The following is a 19,293-nucleotide window of genomic DNA, read 5'->3' on the forward strand; positions in this document are numbered from 1 at the left end:
ACGCCCCCCGGCCGCCCACCCGCGCAGGCGTGTCTGTGTCTGTGTCTGTGCGGAGGGGGCGCGGCGCGCAGGCGCGGTGCGGCACGGCCCGTTTCGCTCCGCGCCTTCCCGGGCCGGCCGGCGGGAGGGAGGCGGGCTGAGAGCGCTCGGCGGCGGGAGCCGCTCCCCTGGCGGCCGCCGGGGCCGAGGCAGCCGCGCCGGGGCCCTGCGGAGCTGCCTTGCGCGTCCAGCCCCCGCCCAGCCGGGTATTGTTCCCAGCCCGTCTCCGCCGGGGAAGTTTTGCCCTCGTCCCGGCTCCGCTCCCCGCCGGGGCGGGGCGGGGGGGCCGGGGCCCCTTTGTCGCCACCTCCCCGGCGTGCGGCGGCCGGCGGAGGGGGGCCGGAGGGGGGGGCGAGGCTCAACATGATGGCGGCCGAGGCCGGCGGTGAGGAGGGCGGCTCGGTTACCTCAGCCGGGACGGTGGGAGCCGCCGCCGCCGCCGGCGCGGAGCCGGGGCACTACCCCGCCGTCTGCCGGGCCAAGGGGCCGGGGCCGCAGGGCTCCTTCCCGGCCGGCTCCGGAGGCGGCGGCAGTCCGGGCGCCGGCCCCTCGGGTGGCCCGGCTTTGTGCTCGGTACTGGGGCTCCTGGAGCTGGGCGCGGGGCCTGCCCCTCCGGCGGCCGGCTCGGGGCAGGCACCGGAGGCGGCCCGGGCGACCGATCCCGGCACCGCCGCCGCCTCCTTTCCCCCGCTGCCGCCGCCGCCGCCGGTCCCCTTAGGCGGGGGTCTGGGGACTGTGGACGAAGGCGACTCGCTGGACGGGCCGGAGTATGAAGAGGAGGAGGTGGCCATCCCGCTCAACGCGCCCCCCACCAACCAGTGAGTAGCCGCCGCCCCGCCGGGGCCCGCCACGCCCGGCCGCTCCCCCCCTTGCCCGGCCCGGCCTGCCGCCGAGGAGCGGGGGCCGCGGCGCCGGGCCCCCACCTCTGCCCGGTGGAAAGTGTGTGTCAAACTCCCGTGGAAGTCCCGGAGAAGTTTTGCGCCCCCGCTCCCCCCCTCCCCGCCCCGGTTCCGCTCCGGCAGGAAGGCTGCTCCGCCGGGAGGGTGCCCGGGGACGGGAGCCCCGCTGCGGGCAGACCCGCCGCCCGGCCCGGCGGAGCGGGCAGCCCGCCTCCGCCCGCCGCTGCGCAGCCCGGGTGAGCGGCGGCAGCGGGGACGTGAAGCTCCCCCTCGCTTGAAGGGGGTGCTCCGATAATAACTGGGGTCAGCTGGTGGAAAAAAAAGGCGCTCTGCTCGAGCCGAGTTAGGTTTTTTTGCAAGTTTTCATAGCGATACTGCAGGCTGCCAGGAAGAGTGAGCTATTCCGGTTGTGGTTTAACTACCTGTTGGGGAGACTTTTCCAATCTCCGGTAGCGCCGTAGTCTTTCTCAGAAGAGCCATAAGCTTTATTTTTCTAAATAAAAGCTAACAAAAATGCTATCCAGGGTGTAAAATAATTCATGTACCATGTCATCATTTTGTATTGCATTGTTTTCTACTAAAAAAAAGAAGTATTTAGCTTTTCCTTTTCTTATACAAACATAGCTAAAGTAATGCGCACGTGTTTGGTCTTTTTTTAAATTCAGGCAGTCTTGAAACGTGGATTTAAAATGAATTATCATTAATTCTGCATTTTAAAGTGTGAGCAGAGAGGCTATTTTTATAAATAAAGTCTAACTGCTTTGCTGCTCAACCAATTTAAAATTAAGTTGTTTTTAATTAGATTATGTTTGGAGAGAGGAGGCAGTTGAAAAAAAGAAACTGTAAACCTGCAGTTAGGTTTTATTATACTTATCCATCCATTAGGTTAATCGGGATTCCTGCAGTGCTGGTAGTAGGAAGAATCTTGCACTAGAGGCAGACCAGTACTGTGTTTATATTGTGTGAAATATAAGATCAGATAATGTTATATAGAGTTCGTGTAATTAGTAAGTACTCTAAACACAACCTTTGGGTTTAACTATAGAAAGTTTGCAGGTTTACATACAGCACTGGCAAAGGTTGTATTAGAACGGAAAATAGCAGGTACCATATTCTCCCCAAAATAAAGTTGCTTCAAAGGTTTAAATTGCTCTCGTCAGTGTCTAGAAATACATTGTTCCTGAATTTACAGTGAGTATAGTCAACAGTCTAGGGTTTTGAGGTACAGGGTGGCAGATGTATTCAAGATATAGGTCAGAAAGTTAATCTGAAAACCCATCTGAATTTGGGTTCTTTTTTTACGTTCTCTCATAACTCCACTGTCAGAGAGTTAACTTCTGCGCTATTTCAGGTACTTTGAAGATTTCAGGAGCCATTGTAGTTACCAGGAGGACATAAAATGTAACATTATAGGATTTCTTTTAAATTAATCTCTTTAACCTTGACAGGCTTCCTAGTAATCCTTTATTCTTTTAGATTCTGGAGTTTTTGTGGAATTTTGTAAACATTAAGGCCTTGTTTTATGAAGACAGTGTTTGAATAGTCTTAAACTTTTAAACTTCCCTAACGAGCTAGAAATAGGATTAGGCAGATTTGACAAAGGGTAAGGAGAGAAATAGGAGCACATAAAAGCAAAGCTACTTCTTCAGTATTGTGTGCCAAGCTGGTGAGATACAGAATTCTGTTCTGGTTTTCTTTCTGAAAGATCAGACTGCTTCTTCTGTTAGACCTGGCTAAGTTCCTCGGAGAACTGAGGAAAAAGCCAAAAAGCAAGCTTTTTTGAAATATTTTTAGAAAGTGGGGTAGTTGTTTATGAATAATCACCTGTTTGATACTAAATAATTGTTACCACATCTACAATTCTGAGTGGAGTTTGCAGTCAGAATATTGTCTTGTGAGTCACATGCAAGCATGATGGTTAACTTCCATGTAAGAGGGTGTTAGATTTCTGACAAGGCGTAAATGCTAGAGGAAGGCTGCAAAGGCCCTGATTTTGTTTTGGTTGACAAGGCTACTTACCTTATTCAGACAAGGGGGACATTGAAGTTTTTGCAGGACCAGGGCATAGCTCTGCATAGTTACATGCTCTTCTCTTGAAGATTCTTTAATACAGAAACATCCAAGAAATAAAATGCATTTTAAAAAATGATTCAGAAGTTCATACCTCCATATACTTAACCTTTTTTCTTTGTAATTTTCTCCTTGGTGTGTGACTTTTCCATTAAAAAAAACTTAAGTTGGCTAATTAAAATAATTAGAAGCCTTTTTCCCTTTCATTCATCTCTTACTTGTTTTGTACAGCGTCAGTTTTTACCACTCTCAGTTAAGTCATTTAAATATGCCATATGTCGATAGTAAATTGTATCCTTTCAGTCCTGCTGTTTTATTTTGGATGTGCCCTTTCTTTGTAGTCATACCATCTGCTTCTACGGAGCTGAACTCTTTGATTTATTATCAAAAACAAAGATCAATATTGTCTATCATCTTATATAAGGAAAGGTCCAATAGACGTCTTTAAGAGGAGTAATTGATCTTGTAATTTAAATTTGGATTAAATTTCTCCAGTTGAATGTGATTACAAAACTGCTGTTCCATTTGTTTAAATATGACTGCCAGCTCCACCCTTTCCCGCTTCCTCCTAATTCATTCAGTTTTTATAGGAGGCGTGCAGGGTTGGCTTGATGGATAATTCCACAATTCTATCAAATGGTTTTGTTTCTTTGTCTTAATTGCTTACAATATATTATGTGTACATCAGGAAATTCAGAGTGCTCTTCACTCCTGGCCTCACTTTATGTGATATAAAATTACTATTCTCCTATAGGAGCATGAAAAGGCATTAATTTCTTTCATAACCGTAACAACTCACTAGGCTTCTTCGCCTTCCCATGGACATGCATCGCATTTTGGGACTTGCTGCATGGTTGGTTACTGATTCCAAACAAAAATACTGGTAAAAGTTGCTGCTGGTGTTTCCAAGTTCATACTCCAATCTTACATTAGACTTCTAAGTATAAAATGAAATTAAGCTTTCTGTATAAACTTAGATGCAACTTTATCACTTTTTCATCTCCTAACTTGTTTTGCAAATCAAAAAAACAAGACAAAACAAAACACATGCAACAACCAAAATCTGAGTGAGTTCCCAGTTTGCAAGTGTTAGGCCATAAGGGTGTTACAGACCAAATGTTTTTTTTAAATAAGAGTAAGTTTTTAAATACTGTATAGCTGACAGTCCGGCTTTCACAGTAACTAACCTGAAGGGATGGGAAGTGAAGCAGATGCAAGTTCTGCACTTCCCATCAGGATGCTGTAAATATAGTTTGTTCAGAGTAGTCAGGATGTGTTCGTCTTCGCTAGCAGGCACCTAATACACTTAATTTCCTCTTCTCTTTTCCACATACCTAAGGAAAAGGGGAATGTGTCTTCTCTTAGTGTGTTTTCTTTAATTTTCTAGCAGTGGGTAGAGATTGTCAGCATGTAACAGGTTCTCTTTATTCACAAACTCAAAATCCCTAAATAGGGTTGATTTTTTTTATCTTCTTTGATCCTAAGTGAAGCTGACTTGAGGATTGTCTGTTCACTGTGTGTGTGGTTTTTCATTTTTCTGGAGCACAGTAGTAGTATGTTTATATTGTAGCTTAATACTAGGGGGGAGGCACAGGATGCTAGGGAATAAAATGGGCAATTCTGTTTTGGTCATTTTTTTTCTGCGCTTTTTACCCCCTTTGAAAAGCTCTCTGACAGAGGCTGAAATAGTGTAAGGAAACGCTTTCAGATTTAATGAATGAATGCTATTTTATTTGTTGTAAACCAATGGTGTGTGGAATAGTTCAGTTATTTGTGTATTTGATTAAAAATCTTAGTTGACAAAATTATTTTAGATCCTAGTGTTCCACTGAGGCGGCAGAAGCAGTTCCAGTATATTCCAGCCAGACTGACATTTTTATACAGTGTTTTTTGAGCAGTAGTTATCAGTTTGAAATGAAAATCAGTTGAAATTGAAAGCTATCAACCATACAAAATGAAATAGGCTGTCAAAATACCGTCTGGTTAAAACAAATCTTACCCAAAGCAGATGTGTTCTTGCAGTCATTGTTGGTGCCTGTTGAGGCAACATAATAGTGAGAAAAAGAGCTGAAGATAGAAAGACGGATAGAGCAATATTAAATAAGCATGGGTTGCATGAAAGTAGAACATTTTTCTGCCTCAACATAGTGTGAAGTTCTAGTTTCTTCAGATGAGTGTCGAAGGTGGCAAGTCCAGAGTCCTGCAGTGTTTGTTTCAGTAACCTATGAAAAGGCATTTTTTTCTGAATAATTGTTAAAGGCCCTTTTCCATATTGATGAATGAATCTGAAAACTGAGGGGAAATAATATTGGCATGTTCAATAAGTTGAGTATAAACAATAAAAAATGAAATGTGATGTAACTTGATTTTAGTGTATGAGGTTTCTTTCCTGTTTAGCAGTTAATGTGGTTAGCAGGTAAACTTTTCTTTTTTAGATAATGAATTTCTTTATTAATTTCTGTTCTCTACTGAAGGGAAACACCTTACTTTTCCAAAGTTGATGGGTAGTGTGCTAATTTGGCAACTTAAAAAATAGACCTGAATATAAATCTGGTTTTAGTTCTGGCGAAATGTGTGGTGTAAGAAGTGCTGTCTTAAAAGAATGGTTAAAAGCAGCAGAGCAAAATTGTACCTAACCATATATAGGAAGTGAAGCTGTAAGTAAACTGAGTATGTTAGGTACGTATATAAATGGAAGCTTCAGGTGAAGAAAACCAGAAGTAGAACAGTATTTGATGCCAGGAAAAGTCTGAGGAGGATTTTTCAGTAGTTTAGTTAATATTTCTAGCTAACATAAGATGATGTTATTTTGTTTAAACAGTGAATAGAGTCTCTTGACCTGCACTTTAGCTAGTTTTTATTTTGTGTCATATATTGACTCCTAGAACTTCAATGTGGGACTTAGGCACTTCATCTACTGGCCTACCCTATTGAGAAGCTTAATATTGCGTCCTATTTCTTCACCTTTTCTTGTCTTAATGTTTTGTGGCTGGGGAGTGGGAAGGAGCACAAATTTTACCAGTGGAGGCATCTGTCTCTTCAGTGTAGGACCCCATCTGTGGTTTCAGCCATAAATTCTTAGGACTGTCATAGTAGTTTTCCAGTTGCTGACATATCTTCCTTTCTCCTTGAACAAAAACAAAAAAAAAATCTTGGTATTTGTCTCACTGGTAGGCACACTAGGAGGGAGGAGGAGGCATCTTGTTTTAACATTGTCTGTGTGCTGCACAGAAGTATTGCAGTGAAATGATCCTGTGTCCCTCCAGAGTATGGTCAGCACCAATAAAATCTTACCAGTGCTTCACAAGTTTTATATACTTTTCCTGTTTTATATACTTTCATATACTATATAAAGACTGCAGGCAGTCTTTAGTATTTTTTATTTTTATATACAGTATCTACTTTATCACTCTGGAGCAGAAAAAAGTTTCTTTTCTCATGTTCTTACATGAGTCTGTGTACAAATTACATTTTGCGTTGAAGGTGATGGGGAGTAGTTAGCCTGGATTTATGAGGGGGAAATCATGCTTAACCAACCTAACAGCCTTCTACAATGAGGTCATTGGCTCACGGGGAAGTGGGGAGAGTTTACTGCGACTTCAGTAACGCTTTTGACACCATCTCCCATAGCTTCCTCATAGACAAGGTGACAGCGTACAGGTTAGATAAATGGACCACGAGGTGGCTTGAAAACCAGCTGAATGGCCAGGATCAGAGGGTGGTGATCAGCGGCACAAAGTCCAGGTGGAGGAAAGTCACTGGTGGTGTTCCCCAGGGTGTACCCAGGGGCCAATGCTGTTCAACATTTTGATTAATGACCTGGATGCTGGGACAGAGTGCACCCTTAGCAGGTTCACAGACAATGCAAAACTGAGAGGAGTGGCTTAAACACCAGGTGGGTGTGCTGCCATGCAGAGTGATCTGGGCAGGCTGGAGAATTGGGCTGTGAGGGATTTCGTGAAGTTCAACAAAGGAAATGCAGAGTTCTGGCATTGGGGAGGAATAACTCCGAGCACATGCTTGGGGCTTACCAGCTGGAAAGCAGCTCTACAGAGAAGGACATTGGCATCCTGGTGGACAGAGCCAGCAATGTACCCTCACGGCAAAGAAGGCTGAGTATCCTGAGCTGCATTGGGAGGAGCATTGCCAGCAGCTTGAGGGAGGTGATCCTTCCCCTTTGCTCAGCACTGGTGAGACACATCTGGGTGCTGTGTCCAGTGCTGGGCCCTCCAGAAGAAGGGAGACATGACCTTACTGAAGCAGGCCCAGTGCAGGGCCACCGAGGTGATGAAGGGATTGGATCATCTGTCAGGCAAGGAGAGGCTGAGGGAGCGGGGACTGTTCAGCCTGGAGAAGAGGAGGCTCAGGTGGGTCTTATCCATGCATATAAGTACCTGATGGGAGGGAACGAAGATGAGGGAGCCAGACTATCCTCAGTGGTGCCCAGTGATAGGGCAAGAGGCAATGGAAACAAATTTTAAAACATTGAAATTCCATCTGAATACAAAAAAGTGCCTTTTTTTATTGGCTGGGTGTTCAAACAGTGGGAGATGTTGCCCAGAGAAGTTGTGGAGTCTCTGTCATTGGAGATGTTCATTATCTGCTGAACGTGGCCCTGAGCAACCTGCTGTAGCTGACCCTGCTTGAAGGGAGTGGGGATGGGGGGGGAAGGTTGGACTGGATCCCCAGTGGTCACTTCCAAGTTAAGTATACGTATAAATATACGGTTCATAGTTGAGGATCAGTGTTGCAGGACCTATTTGCTGAAAATTGTTACTTGAAGTAGGCAAGAATCATGTTAGTGGCCATAGCTAGTAGGGAAGACTTTAAAGGAAAGTACAAGTAATACGCTAGATGGGTAAATAGAATATTTCATTATTTTCTATGTAGGCAGATCTCCTAATTTCTGCTGTAAAAGCTCAAGAATTTGCTTTTTAAAAAGGTCTTTCTAAGGTAGCTAACAGTGCTGCTTAAATATTTAATAAATTTGCTTGGAATGTCTACCTTTTCCTTCTAAGTTACTTTTTTATTACAATTATTAGTGTGTACAAGTTAATGTGTACAAACCAATGTTGCTAAATTAACTTGAAAGCTCCAGTCATATTTCAGGAAAGGAGTATCAAGGTTGCCAGGACACCCAGTGTATCCAGTCAGTGTTCTAGTAAGTTAGCAGTCTAATTCTTGTGATGATCAGGCCCTAAAAAAGTAATTTTAATCTTCAAATTTTGCTATTTTCGGCTGCCTCTCAGGCCAACTTCATACCAATTCTTTTTTTTTTTTTTTTTTTTTGTTGTTAAACTGAAATAGTAGTAGTTGTTCATCCTCAAGTGCTAATTGGGATTTGTAAGTATACAGTTTCATCAGGGTTGGAACATATAGAATCAGAGAACCATAAAACAGCCCAGGTTGGGAGGGACCTGAAAGATCATCTGGCCCAGCCTTTTATGGGAAAGGGAGCGTAGTTGAGATTATCTAGCACCCTGTGCAATTGCATCTTGAAAACCTCCAGTGATGGGGGCTCTACCACATCCTTGGGTAGTTTGTTCCAGGAAATAATTGTTCTCACTGAAAAAAAAAAAAAAAAAAAAAAAAAAAAAGTACTGGAATACAGTGGATGGTGAGGTCCCCCTGAGCCTTTTCTTTTCCAGGGAGAAGAGACCTAACTCCTTCAGTATTTGCTCATGGGGCAGGTTCTCCATCCCTTTGATCATCTCATGGCCCTCTTTTGGATCCTCTCCAGTCTGTCTGCGTCTTTCTTGAATTGTGGGGACCAGAACTGGATTGTACTCCAGGTGCAGCCTGACAAGCGCTGGGTAGAGTGGGATGATCACGTCTTTCTCTCTGCTAGCAATGCCCCTGTGGATGCAGCCCAGGATCTGATCTGCCTTCCTTGCTGCAGCAACATACTGCTGACTCGGATTCATCTTGTTGTCCCTCTCAGCCAGGCTGCTGCTCGGCCACACAGACCCCAGCCTGGACTGAGGTCTTTGGGTATGTCATCCCAGGTACAGGACCTTGCACTTGTCTTTGTTAAACTTCATACTGTTCTTGCTAGCCTACACTTCCAGCCTGCCCAGCTCTCCCTTCTGGCGCGTCTGCCTCACCACCTAATGTGGTGTCATCAACAAACTTGGTAAGGGTGCTTTCAGTCCCATCATCCAGCTCATTTATGAAGATGTTGAACAGCGTAGGGCCCAGTATCGATCCCTGGGGGAACGCACTTGTGACAGGCTGCCAGCCCGAGTACAAGCCACTGATCACCATGCTGTCAATATGGCCCGCGAGCCAATTTCCTACCCATCTTGCAGACCACACATCCAGTCTGTATCTTGCCAGTTTGTGCAGTTAATGTTAGTGTTGAAACGTTAGCTGTATGTAATTATATTTGAAGAAGTTGAGTATGTAACCACATGGGAATATGTAAAATGTTACAGTTTTCTGTTAAGGATTACTGTCATTGGCTCAGCAGGGGTAGGTATGTGATTTTCTTATTAATAGCTACTTACAGGTAGTTGGACAAGGGTTTCTTTGATGAACTTCCCCTTGCAGGGTACACTGCTTTCTTTTCCAGAGTAGTTTCCAGAAAACATCTAAGTTTAGCCAACCTTTGATAATCAGCTCAGGAATCGTATAGTAATTCTGTGTAAATTTGTGTGAGAAGTTTTTCTAAAATTTTGGTCTCCTTTTTTTGTTGTTGTTATTTTAAGTCCGCCCCTTGCTTTCTGTAAAATTATGCATATGTATGCAAATGTTCACCTGTGTGTTGGACACACACAAAAGGATATTCTGTCTGTGGCTTACTTACTGGGTTTTGTATGGTTATTTTATAGATAAATTGCATCATCTTTTTCTATATATAAAATTTAAGAGTAACCATAAATCAATCAATGCCTTTTTTATATTACCATCTGTTAGTAGAGTAAAACTGGAGATGTTACAAGATTCAAGCTTGGTTACTTGCTTAATCCAGAAGATTAAGGAATTGCTTGCATTATCTTGTTCATACCACACCTTTTCCCCAGATTTTTTCTTGCATAGATCTTTGTGCTTTCTGAGCATCTGTGGAGATTTTTTTGTTGTTGTTTCCACTCCTTGGCAATAAAAGGGATGCTAGAAAAATGTCTTTATTCCTCCAAAAGCAAAATGTTACCGGGCCTCTGTAGTACAATCATCTCATTCTATATTCAAGTCTAGAAACAGTTTTTTTTTCCATTTCTTAGTTGTACACACGGTTCTTTTATGTCACGCTGTTGGAGTTGTTGTAGATGGATTGTACTCTCTAGGTTATATTCCCCACCGTTCCTAGTGCATGTGGATATTGGACATCTTTTAATTCGGGGATTGTACCTATCTTTGATTTCTAGTGTATAACTGCCAGGGTTTTCTCATTATAGAAGCAGTTATCTATCCGTGGGTGCAATGCACCTCTCTAGGGAGGCATTCCAGCTTGCAGGAGGAGGTGAGAGTGGAGCACAAAACAAAAACCTGTGCTTGGTTAAAGAGGGTGAGGTGTAAGGAGGAGGGAGGTGAAGGAGCCTCTGGTACATTTAATGAAGTTAATGGCAGACAAAATGAACATCTTAGAAATTCCTTAATTATTGCCAAAGAGTATCTGCTGATTTGTATAGCAGTATTAACATGGTTTCTGTAGTAGCTACTCTTAGTTCAAACAGAAAAAGGTGTATTTTTGACCTGAGAGCACAAGTAAGAAGCATGTAAAATGGGAAGCTTCTTGCTAAAAACATTAATGGGTTCCAGAATTCACTTCCTAAGCTGATCTTTCAGTAAGAAAATGCAAGCTGTTTCAAGAGCTATTTTTCAGCCAGTTTAGCTATATTTCACCTGGTTATCGGTGGCTCTTGCGAAAATGAGATAGGCAATCAGTCTTCAGTAAATATATATCAGGTAGGATTGGAAGGAATCTTTTGGCTATGTTGGATATTATGCTGTTGTCACGTCTCTGTCTCTTTTAAAGCTGATAGCATTGTTCGTTACAGCAGTTGAAACTTTTAGAACTTTTCTTCCTTAGTGAAGTTATTTAAATGTATTCGTTTTTGACTGTATGCTTATCTTGCTCTTTCATCTCTGCATAGTCTTTTTGTTAAGATGTACTGAGGTTTTTGGTAGTTCGGTTTTGTTCTAGCCCAGAGTTGATCTAAACTCTGCTGAAAGTGCTTTAATGGCTTCTTTCGGAGGTGTGTGCAAGTCCCACGGTTAACATGTTGGCACAGCTGATGTACTGAGGAGTGCCTACGGTAGTGACTTTCTACCTTAGTTGGCTGGTTCCTAGTGTTGAAGTGCAGCATGGTTCAGTTTTCCACATGCTGTTTCTAAGGGGTTTTGGAAGAGTCAAATGAGAAAAGCAGAATTATTCTTCATTAGGCTTACAAGGGTATGCTTACATGCATTGTACCACCTCTTAGAAAAGTGTATAGGGATGCAAAAGGGATAAAGACCCCTCCCTCCCTTGCCTAGAAGAGTATGTAACACTCAGTTTCATGTATACTGGACAAAGAATAGTTACTTGGCTTCAACTGAGTTTTCAGCTCTTGTTTCATTATCTTAAAGGTGCATGCAGTGTAGTAGTTGATACATATTTGCAGAGCTTTTTCTGGCAGGAAGTTCTTTGTGACGTGGAGAACTGCAAAGACTCGGTCAAAAATTGGTAACTACTGAATAGTAACTAATGAGACAGAAGAAGGATGTGAATTAAGTCAAGTCTGAGTGAAACTTAATTTAATCTCTACAAATAATGTGCATGAAGGAAGTAATGCAGCCTTACAAATCTGACAGAGATGAGGGATACAGTGTTAAAAGGCAGAGTCTGGATAAAAATCATAAAACTAAGAATGCATTTTAGGCTGAGAGAAACTGTAAGACTGAAATGGAACTTGAACAGTGAATAGGAGCATCAAGTCTTCAGATGGAAGGCTTCAAAGGGGATGGCTGGTGTTAACAGGATAAGAAGAAACAAATCGGAATGCAGGATATTTTGATGTGGTTTTTTTCTCCTCTGTTTTCATGAAACTATACTTGAGATTTCTGTGTGCCTTTTGAAATTGAAGATTTTCCCAGTTCAAGGTAATCATCCTTTGCTTCTAATGGGAACAGAGCTTATGGAGTCTCAGGAGGTGATAACAAGAATCTGTAATGTGTGAAAGGTACTAAGGCAATGACCAAATTGATAGGAGGGGAACTCTGGCCATGACTCCTAGAAGTTCTGCATTCTTAGTATGGGTTTTGTTGAAGCAGCAAGGTATGGCTAAGAAGAGCTTTGAGTGAATTGGATATGGCATTTGATGACTGTTTTTCCTGTGCACCGTAACTTTTTTCTAGACGGAAATAGAGAGGTCTGCAGCTATTATCAGCATCTACATTTGTACTAAGTTGCTGAAAAACACTTTTACTTCCCTTCAGCACTTTCCCTTGCATTCCCTCCTCCCTAACCTACTGCGTTCCTAAATAAAAATTGCAGTGTACTGTAACAGCAGAATCCTTTAGTGGAACAACAGAGTTTCATAATATTTGCTTTTCCCACATGTAAAAAGGAAATATGTAAATGAAAGGATTTGGTTGAACAATGTGACATGCTTCCACACACAACAGCAGCTGCCTCCTTCCAGATGGTGAATTCACCATCTGCTACCTCTTTGTGAGCAGCCTGTGCCTTGCATGGACCTTGTGGTGTGTCCATGTTGGGGGCCAAAAGTCCTGCTACTGCACCATGAGCTTGCTAAAGGAATGCTGTGTAGTTGCATGCCTGCTCACAGTAGAAAGTGCTGGCTGGGCCTAATGAGGCTGGTGTAACTGGGTATCTGGTACCCGGCATCTTCCGTGGAGCGCAGGAAAATTAAGGAGTTCTTGTTTGCAGGCCAGAAGTATCAGCTCTAACTGCAGTGCAGCTCATTTCATGAGGTTCATCACCTGGCTCGTGGCTGTCAGCCGCATGATGTGTCTGTAGTGTTGGGACCATTCTCCTGTGCAGCTGTATGTTCCTTGTGTGTATATATAAGCTGTTTCTGGTGTTGTGTCTGTGTTCTGTCTGTTTGCTGTAACTGAGGTTGTGATACATAGGGTTGGAGTTTTGAATGTGCTGCTTTTGATTTAAACTGGCAGATGGGAGTATTTTCTTGCACAGCTTCTGACTGCTTTGTGAAACATGGAAGTCTATTACTGGTATTCTCTTAGAAGCAAAATAAAGGTCGCAGTTTAGGTAACAAGTTTACAAGCTTTTTACAGCAGTTAAATGGGTGGTCATGGAAACAACCACCTACATTGAGATCTATATTTGGTAAGACATTTTATAGCTGAATCACTCCACAACATTCTGTCGCAAGGCTACTTGTGTTTTCTCTTTTAATGCATCTCATAATAGCTATTGTATTGTCAGGGCGCTAGTTGTGATTCAGAATGTCATTTAATTATGTTTGCTCACAACACTGTGAAAATAGTGGATTGTCAGCATTTAAAAATTGGCAAAGTTAATGTTAGAAATACAAAAGTGTTCCTAGGTAGGACTAGGCAAGCAAGCAGAGGTGACTGACTAGAAATGATAGGGATCTTGTCTTTGGCAATGATGAAGGATATACATCTAAGTGGTAGTGAGTTACGGTTTTGAGTGCATGCATTTGGTAAGTCACAGCCACAGGGGCAACTTTCTATTTACAGCTAGCCAGGTTTTTTTATTTGATACCCTCCTATCCAAACCTTAATTCCTTTCATGAGACTTGTAGTGCCCTATAGGTAGCACTCCCTTTTACGTCTGTTCAGGAGCTGTGTTGGAGGTAAATCAAGAGATCTGGTTAAGCGTTGCTTCTGACTGTGAGCACATTAAACTTGAAGCTGTTAAAAAAACTGAAGCTGTTGATCTGGGCCTATAAAACTCGAAATGGTGCAGAGCCTCCAAAGAGGGCAAGGTAGTTTCTTATGATGTATTTTTTCAGAAACACTGAACTCAGCTTCGTTGAGATACCTGATTGAGGGTTAAAGCTAGAACATCTGGGATTTATTTTATTTCAGAAGGTCCTGTCCTTCCGAGTGTTCTGCACTCTTTGTTCTCTAATGAAATTAAAATGAGTAGGGCAGGTTCTGTAGTTTAGTCATTTCTGTTGTACCTTCTTTCATTAACATTGAGTATGGGATGGATATTCCTTTGTAACTGGTAATACAGCATAAGTGATCTTAACATTTCTCACTAGTATGAATTTATGCGCAGTGCATTAGCCAATATTCACAGAAAAATTGATCTATGGATGTATTTCAAAGCAAAAAAATCCCACAACCTTTTAATGGAATTATTAAAAACAAGATAATGCCACTCCTTAATTGAGCACTTGATAACCTTAAATCAGATCAAGTACTGCAATTTTGTAAAATAGTCTTTACTATTTACTATCAAACTACTTGAAGATAATGACACAAAGTTGCAGAGTGCATCTTCATATAATATTGAAAACAGGTGATAGCGGGATGAAATATAAGATGTGCACTTCTAAAATGAAGTCTTTCAACACCATTATACTGTATATTGCTTGAATAAAATGGTTCTGTCTAGTAATGAAACTCTGCTCTCTGGAAAAATGCAGTTATTTCCCAACAAGCGTTTTGCATACTCTAATGGTATCTTAAAAGCTTGTACTTCAGTGTGTATCCTGTTTTTTAAAGATGTGTGCTATCTGCAGAGGCTTCCTGAGGATATTACTTGAGCTGTTTTCTGCTATAATTGCTCAATATTGACTGCTCTACTGCCATTTGTATCTTGCTATCAGTTGGTAGTTAAATTCAGTGTTAATGCTTATTTCTGTAGCTAGTGGTATAGAGTAAGTTGTGCATTACACTAATGCATAGTGAGCTGTAAAATGCAGTGTATTTTGTGTCAGCTATTAATATTTCAAATGTGTTCAGTGACACTGAGTTTAATTGCCCTTAGAACTTAACTAGAAATTTTTATTTCAGAAAACAAACCTTTTCTGAAATGGGGGAGCAAATAATTTTTAACCCTGCTTCTACTTTACCTGGTAATAAAACTGTTGAATGGGAGAGAATATATATAGCCTGTTCAGCGTTAGAGGAAGTGATCTCCAATATGTGGGATATACCTCTGTGTGTGTGTGTGTGTGTGTGTATATATATTGCTGTCACTGGTAAGGAGTGAGTTCTCTTTGTTCAAAGCTTCCGGTCTTAAAATTTGAGCACTCAAGTTTGTGCTGTCATTGTAAGACATCCCGGTCCCTTACAGAAAAGTTGAATGTTTTGTTTGCAAGTAATCCTGCCTTTTGTTTTCCTAGTATATTTTTTATTACTAATTTGCATTCTTATTAACACTCCCTCCTTCCCCATTTCGAAGGTATGCCTTGTAATGCAATGTGTCTCTCAATAGAGTTAAGATTATTTTTCTTAAGTGGGTGATAAATAGGAACAAATAAAAGCTTAGTGAACCTATTGTTAATTTAAAATAGGCTTCATAGAATGTTGGTTTCAAAGAATTTCTTGATCAGAAAGGTTTCTTGGGTGGGGGGCGGGGCGGGGGGGAGGGCAGTCCTTACTTCGTGAAAGTTGGTCTATCCAGAATAGCAAAGCCCAGTTGTTCTGACAGGTACTGGGAATGAACAGACTCGTGTTTCAGCCATGTTGCGCACACAGAGAAGCAGAGTATTTCGTTGTAGGTACTTCAAAATAGATTGTCTTGGTTTTGTTTGATTTCCTAAAGGACCCTCCTGGCAGAGGTAGTATGATCCACTTTTTTGCAGACCATCTTTGAGCGACAGGTTTCTGTCCATGAGGCTGCGTTGCTCTGGAATGGGATGAAACAGGATCTCGCTAGGCTAGGGTAGCTCTGCCTGCAGCAGCCTCAAGTGCTATATGTTGTACTGACACAACAGTGCTTTTTCTGGTTTAACTTGTTTTGATCAGGATGAGGAAGAGAAGCAAAGGAGAGCTGTAGTAGCAAGCACACAGCTTTGCCAGGATAAACAGTATCTATGCTGGTGCTGCTTCTGCTGGTGTACACGATGTTTATCGGTTTAGTCTATCTGATTTTCATTCTGATAAAAGCTCTCAAAACTTTTGCTTCCATTTCGTAGAAGAAAAATGCTTCTGGTTAGATTTTATCAACAGCCCAGCTATTCTCTTTTTTTTTTTTTTTTTTTTTTGGAACTGTAATCTGTGTAGTTTTTGGTATTCTTGCATATATTAGTTCAAAAGGTCATTTACATCTCTCTTCCAAAATGCATTTTTATGACTCTTGCAAGACATATGTGAACTGTTAGAACTAAAAGGCAAATGGTCTGAAGTGGTAAATGATTTAAATTGTCTGAAACAGTGGCTGTATGGAAGCTGATGTTTTCTTGAGTATGGAAAATAAAAGTTGAATTAAGCATAGTTAGTTGATGGATGCAGTGCTAATAAATTATTACAGTATGTAGCTCTGGAACATGCTGTGGCTTTGTGAGGGTGATGAGAACAATGCTTGGCTTTATATTTGAATGGCGCTCTGCATTGCTGCCTTTTTTTTTTAAAAAAACAAAAACTAATACTTGATTATTTGGAGTAGAACAAGCATTCTGACAAAAGCTGTGTAAATGGAGGTAAGGGGAATGAATGCTTGAATGGTAACAGACTAACCCTTACTTTAGACTGAAGTGTTCCTTTGTCATATTTTGCAGTCTGTGATTTGCCACGCATATGCACTTGCTTTTAATTGATAGGGTATGCGTTGTGATTTGAAAAGACTGTTTTGGGGCTGGATGGTGGTCTGGTGACTGCTGTCACTCCAGTTCGGTGCAAGCTTTGCCACAGCAGTATCTGTGGCAGCTGAGAAACACGTTGTTAAAATTCACTTCTCAATTTATGCTTTTGGAAAATCCAGTCTGAACTGAAGCCTGTCTAGGCTTAAAATACAACAGTCTTCCAAGTCAGGTCAGTCACCTCTGGTTCTGTTTATTTAAAATAAGCAAATTAGGGAGGAGAGAAAAGGTGATGATGTGTACAGAGTGTCCGACCCTCAGGATGATTCGCTTGGAGAAGCAGGTTACCTGAAAAAGTATGCTGTCTTAAAAATACTGTTTATTCGAAATAAGTAAACTGGGAGGTTGAACAGGTAAAGATGTAATAACTTTGAAACGAAGGTTTGGGGCTGTATCAGTTTTGACTGAAAGCTTTTGTTAGTTTCATAGGTCTCTTCTGTGAGAACAAACAAAAACCTTAAGTTCTAAGGACACCCATTGTTCTTTTCTCAGGTGGTATCATGGAAAACTTGACCGAACAATTGCAGAAGAACGTCTTCGACAAGCGGGAAAACCTGGAAGTTACCTTATTCGAGAGAGTGATCGGAGACCAGGTTCATTTGTGCTTTCATTCCTTAGTAAAACAAATGTCAATCATTTTAGGTGAGAATTAAATGTTTTACTTTAAAATACTGTGATCTGTTTATTTTCGGTTTTAGGACACAATAGAGTACAAGCAGAAAACAATCGTATTATAATTGAATATTTTGGACTCTTTATTTTTGCATGGTACAGCTTCTTACTCATGTTTAATTGTTTTAAAATATTCTGCTTAAAAATTACTTCATAGGCTAAAGAACAAAAATTTGAGGAAACCAACAATATCTGGATAGAGAAGCCTGTCTAAAGTGGTTGTGAATAGACTTAAAGCAGCATACAGGTTTCATTAGTGAGTCAAGGAGATGGTTTTGAGTCTGTTTGGTAGCAGCCGTTGTGGCTCACAGGATATACTTAAAGTGCTAGCACATCTGGTTGCTTCCTTAATTTTGAGGGGAACGTCCCCCAGAAACCAAAAAAAACCCAAGAAGAAACAAAGAGATTATGTATTTAATAATCCAAAGGTTTGCTGGAAATGGCTTTCAGTATGTGTTAGAATTAATTGTTCTAAATACAAGTAGCTCTTTATCCAAAGTTGTAACTAGGTTTATTTTACCTTTGCCAAACTGTGTAGGTTAGTAAGTTCATTTGTTCTTTAGTGTAAATGGGATGTATTCTGAGAAGAGCTTGAAGGTTAGTCAGCAAGTGGAGTGCTGCAGTGTAATGTTCATCTTTACAAAATAGGAAAACAAATGTTTATTCAGCAGTAAAAGAAATCTTTGTCAGTTGTCTTGATAGCAACAAACAAATTCAAAGCAAATTCTTCAACTTCTGAAAGTAGTAATTATCCAGAATACCAACATACGAGCCACTATGTGCATGGTTTGCAAATGTAGGGAGTTTTTTGGTTGCATATGCTGTGTGATGAAATGTGGTTCAGGGGTCCTGCTCTACCATTGACATGAAGGCGTAACTCTCTTAAGCACAGACAATGTAGCACACAAATAGTATCTCAAGTTTGCATCTTGCCATCTGAGCTATCAATTTCAGCTTGTCAGCTCTAGTGATACTTGTTTGGGAACTGGTTACTGTGTAGCAGTAACAGAAAAGTAAACCCTGCTAATACTTGCTTTCTAGTGCTGTTTTAAGACTCCTGGATTATTTTTAATAACTTCTCCTTTTGAAGCCGGTATCAGGCAATTGACTAGTGGTTCATGCCCACCATAAAAGTGTTTCTGGCATCTCGGGTAGAAAATAGTCTAATGATCTCTGATTCCCTAAGGAAAGGGTCCTTACAGTACTTTCAAACCTTAAAGAATCTTCCATTCTGAGATCCATAAAACACAGCAAGGGAATCTGTTAGTTAATACTATTCTTCAGAGATTGGGCATGTGTTCAGTTTCATTCTTCGACTGCCAAGTGTATACTTTTAATTGTTATTAGAGAGGCAAGCGTTACACTCAGAAACATTTTCAACCTCGAGAATGGCAGCCTTAAAGTAATTTCAAGCAAATACAGGGATGGATCTCCTATGTCCCATGGAGTAGAAGTGCTATTTCCACCAAAGCTTGATCTTTGCCAATTGCAGCCTACCAGGAATGGGTGAAACTTCCATTGCTAAAAAATGTCCCTCATATTTTGTTTCCTAAAAGTGTTATTTTTTGCGTTAAACTTCTCTTAGATTTCTGTGCAACTGAAATCTCAACATTTTCCATGAAATTTCTTAAACTCATTTAATTCTTTTGGTGCCTCTTGAAAGTTGCATACAGACGTATATGCTCATGCGCCATATGATTGTTTTATAACATATGAAATCTGTCAAAACTAAATTTTTTTCTCACTGGAGTGTTACCTTTTTTTGGTGAGTCAGAGTGATACAAAATATTTTGAAGGAAAATACTTGTCTTCCAATCTTGTCCTCTGGAATTTTCTGTGATTACAGAAGTCTTTCTGTATTTGCTGTC

The 19,293-nt window shown here is 41.4% G+C and overlaps 1 protein-coding gene across 2 annotated transcripts in view; it reads left to right on the plus strand.

Annotated features, from left to right (window-relative positions):
• Positions 1 to 402: 402 nt before the first annotated feature.
• The window catches only part of RASA1 (RAS p21 protein activator 1), a gene marked incomplete at its 5' end in the record, with an annotated part of 69,630 nt that continues 50,739 nt past the window's right edge, over positions 403 to 19,293 (plus strand). The window contains 2 exons of one of the 2 annotated variants that reach the window (XM_082336910.1): positions 403 to 857; positions 17,246 to 17,395. In XM_082336910.1, the coding sequence (XP_082193036.1) occupies positions 403 to 857; positions 17,246 to 17,395 (605 nt within the window). Of the gene's footprint in view, positions 858 to 17,245; positions 17,396 to 19,293 lie in introns of those variants that run through there. The other variant, XM_082336911.1, reaches the window with a different exon arrangement.

This window comes from Platalea leucorodia (genome assembly GCF_965183815.1).
Source record: "Platalea leucorodia genome assembly, chromosome: Z".
Lineage (NCBI taxonomy): Eukaryota > Metazoa > Chordata > Aves > Pelecaniformes > Threskiornithidae > Platalea > Platalea leucorodia.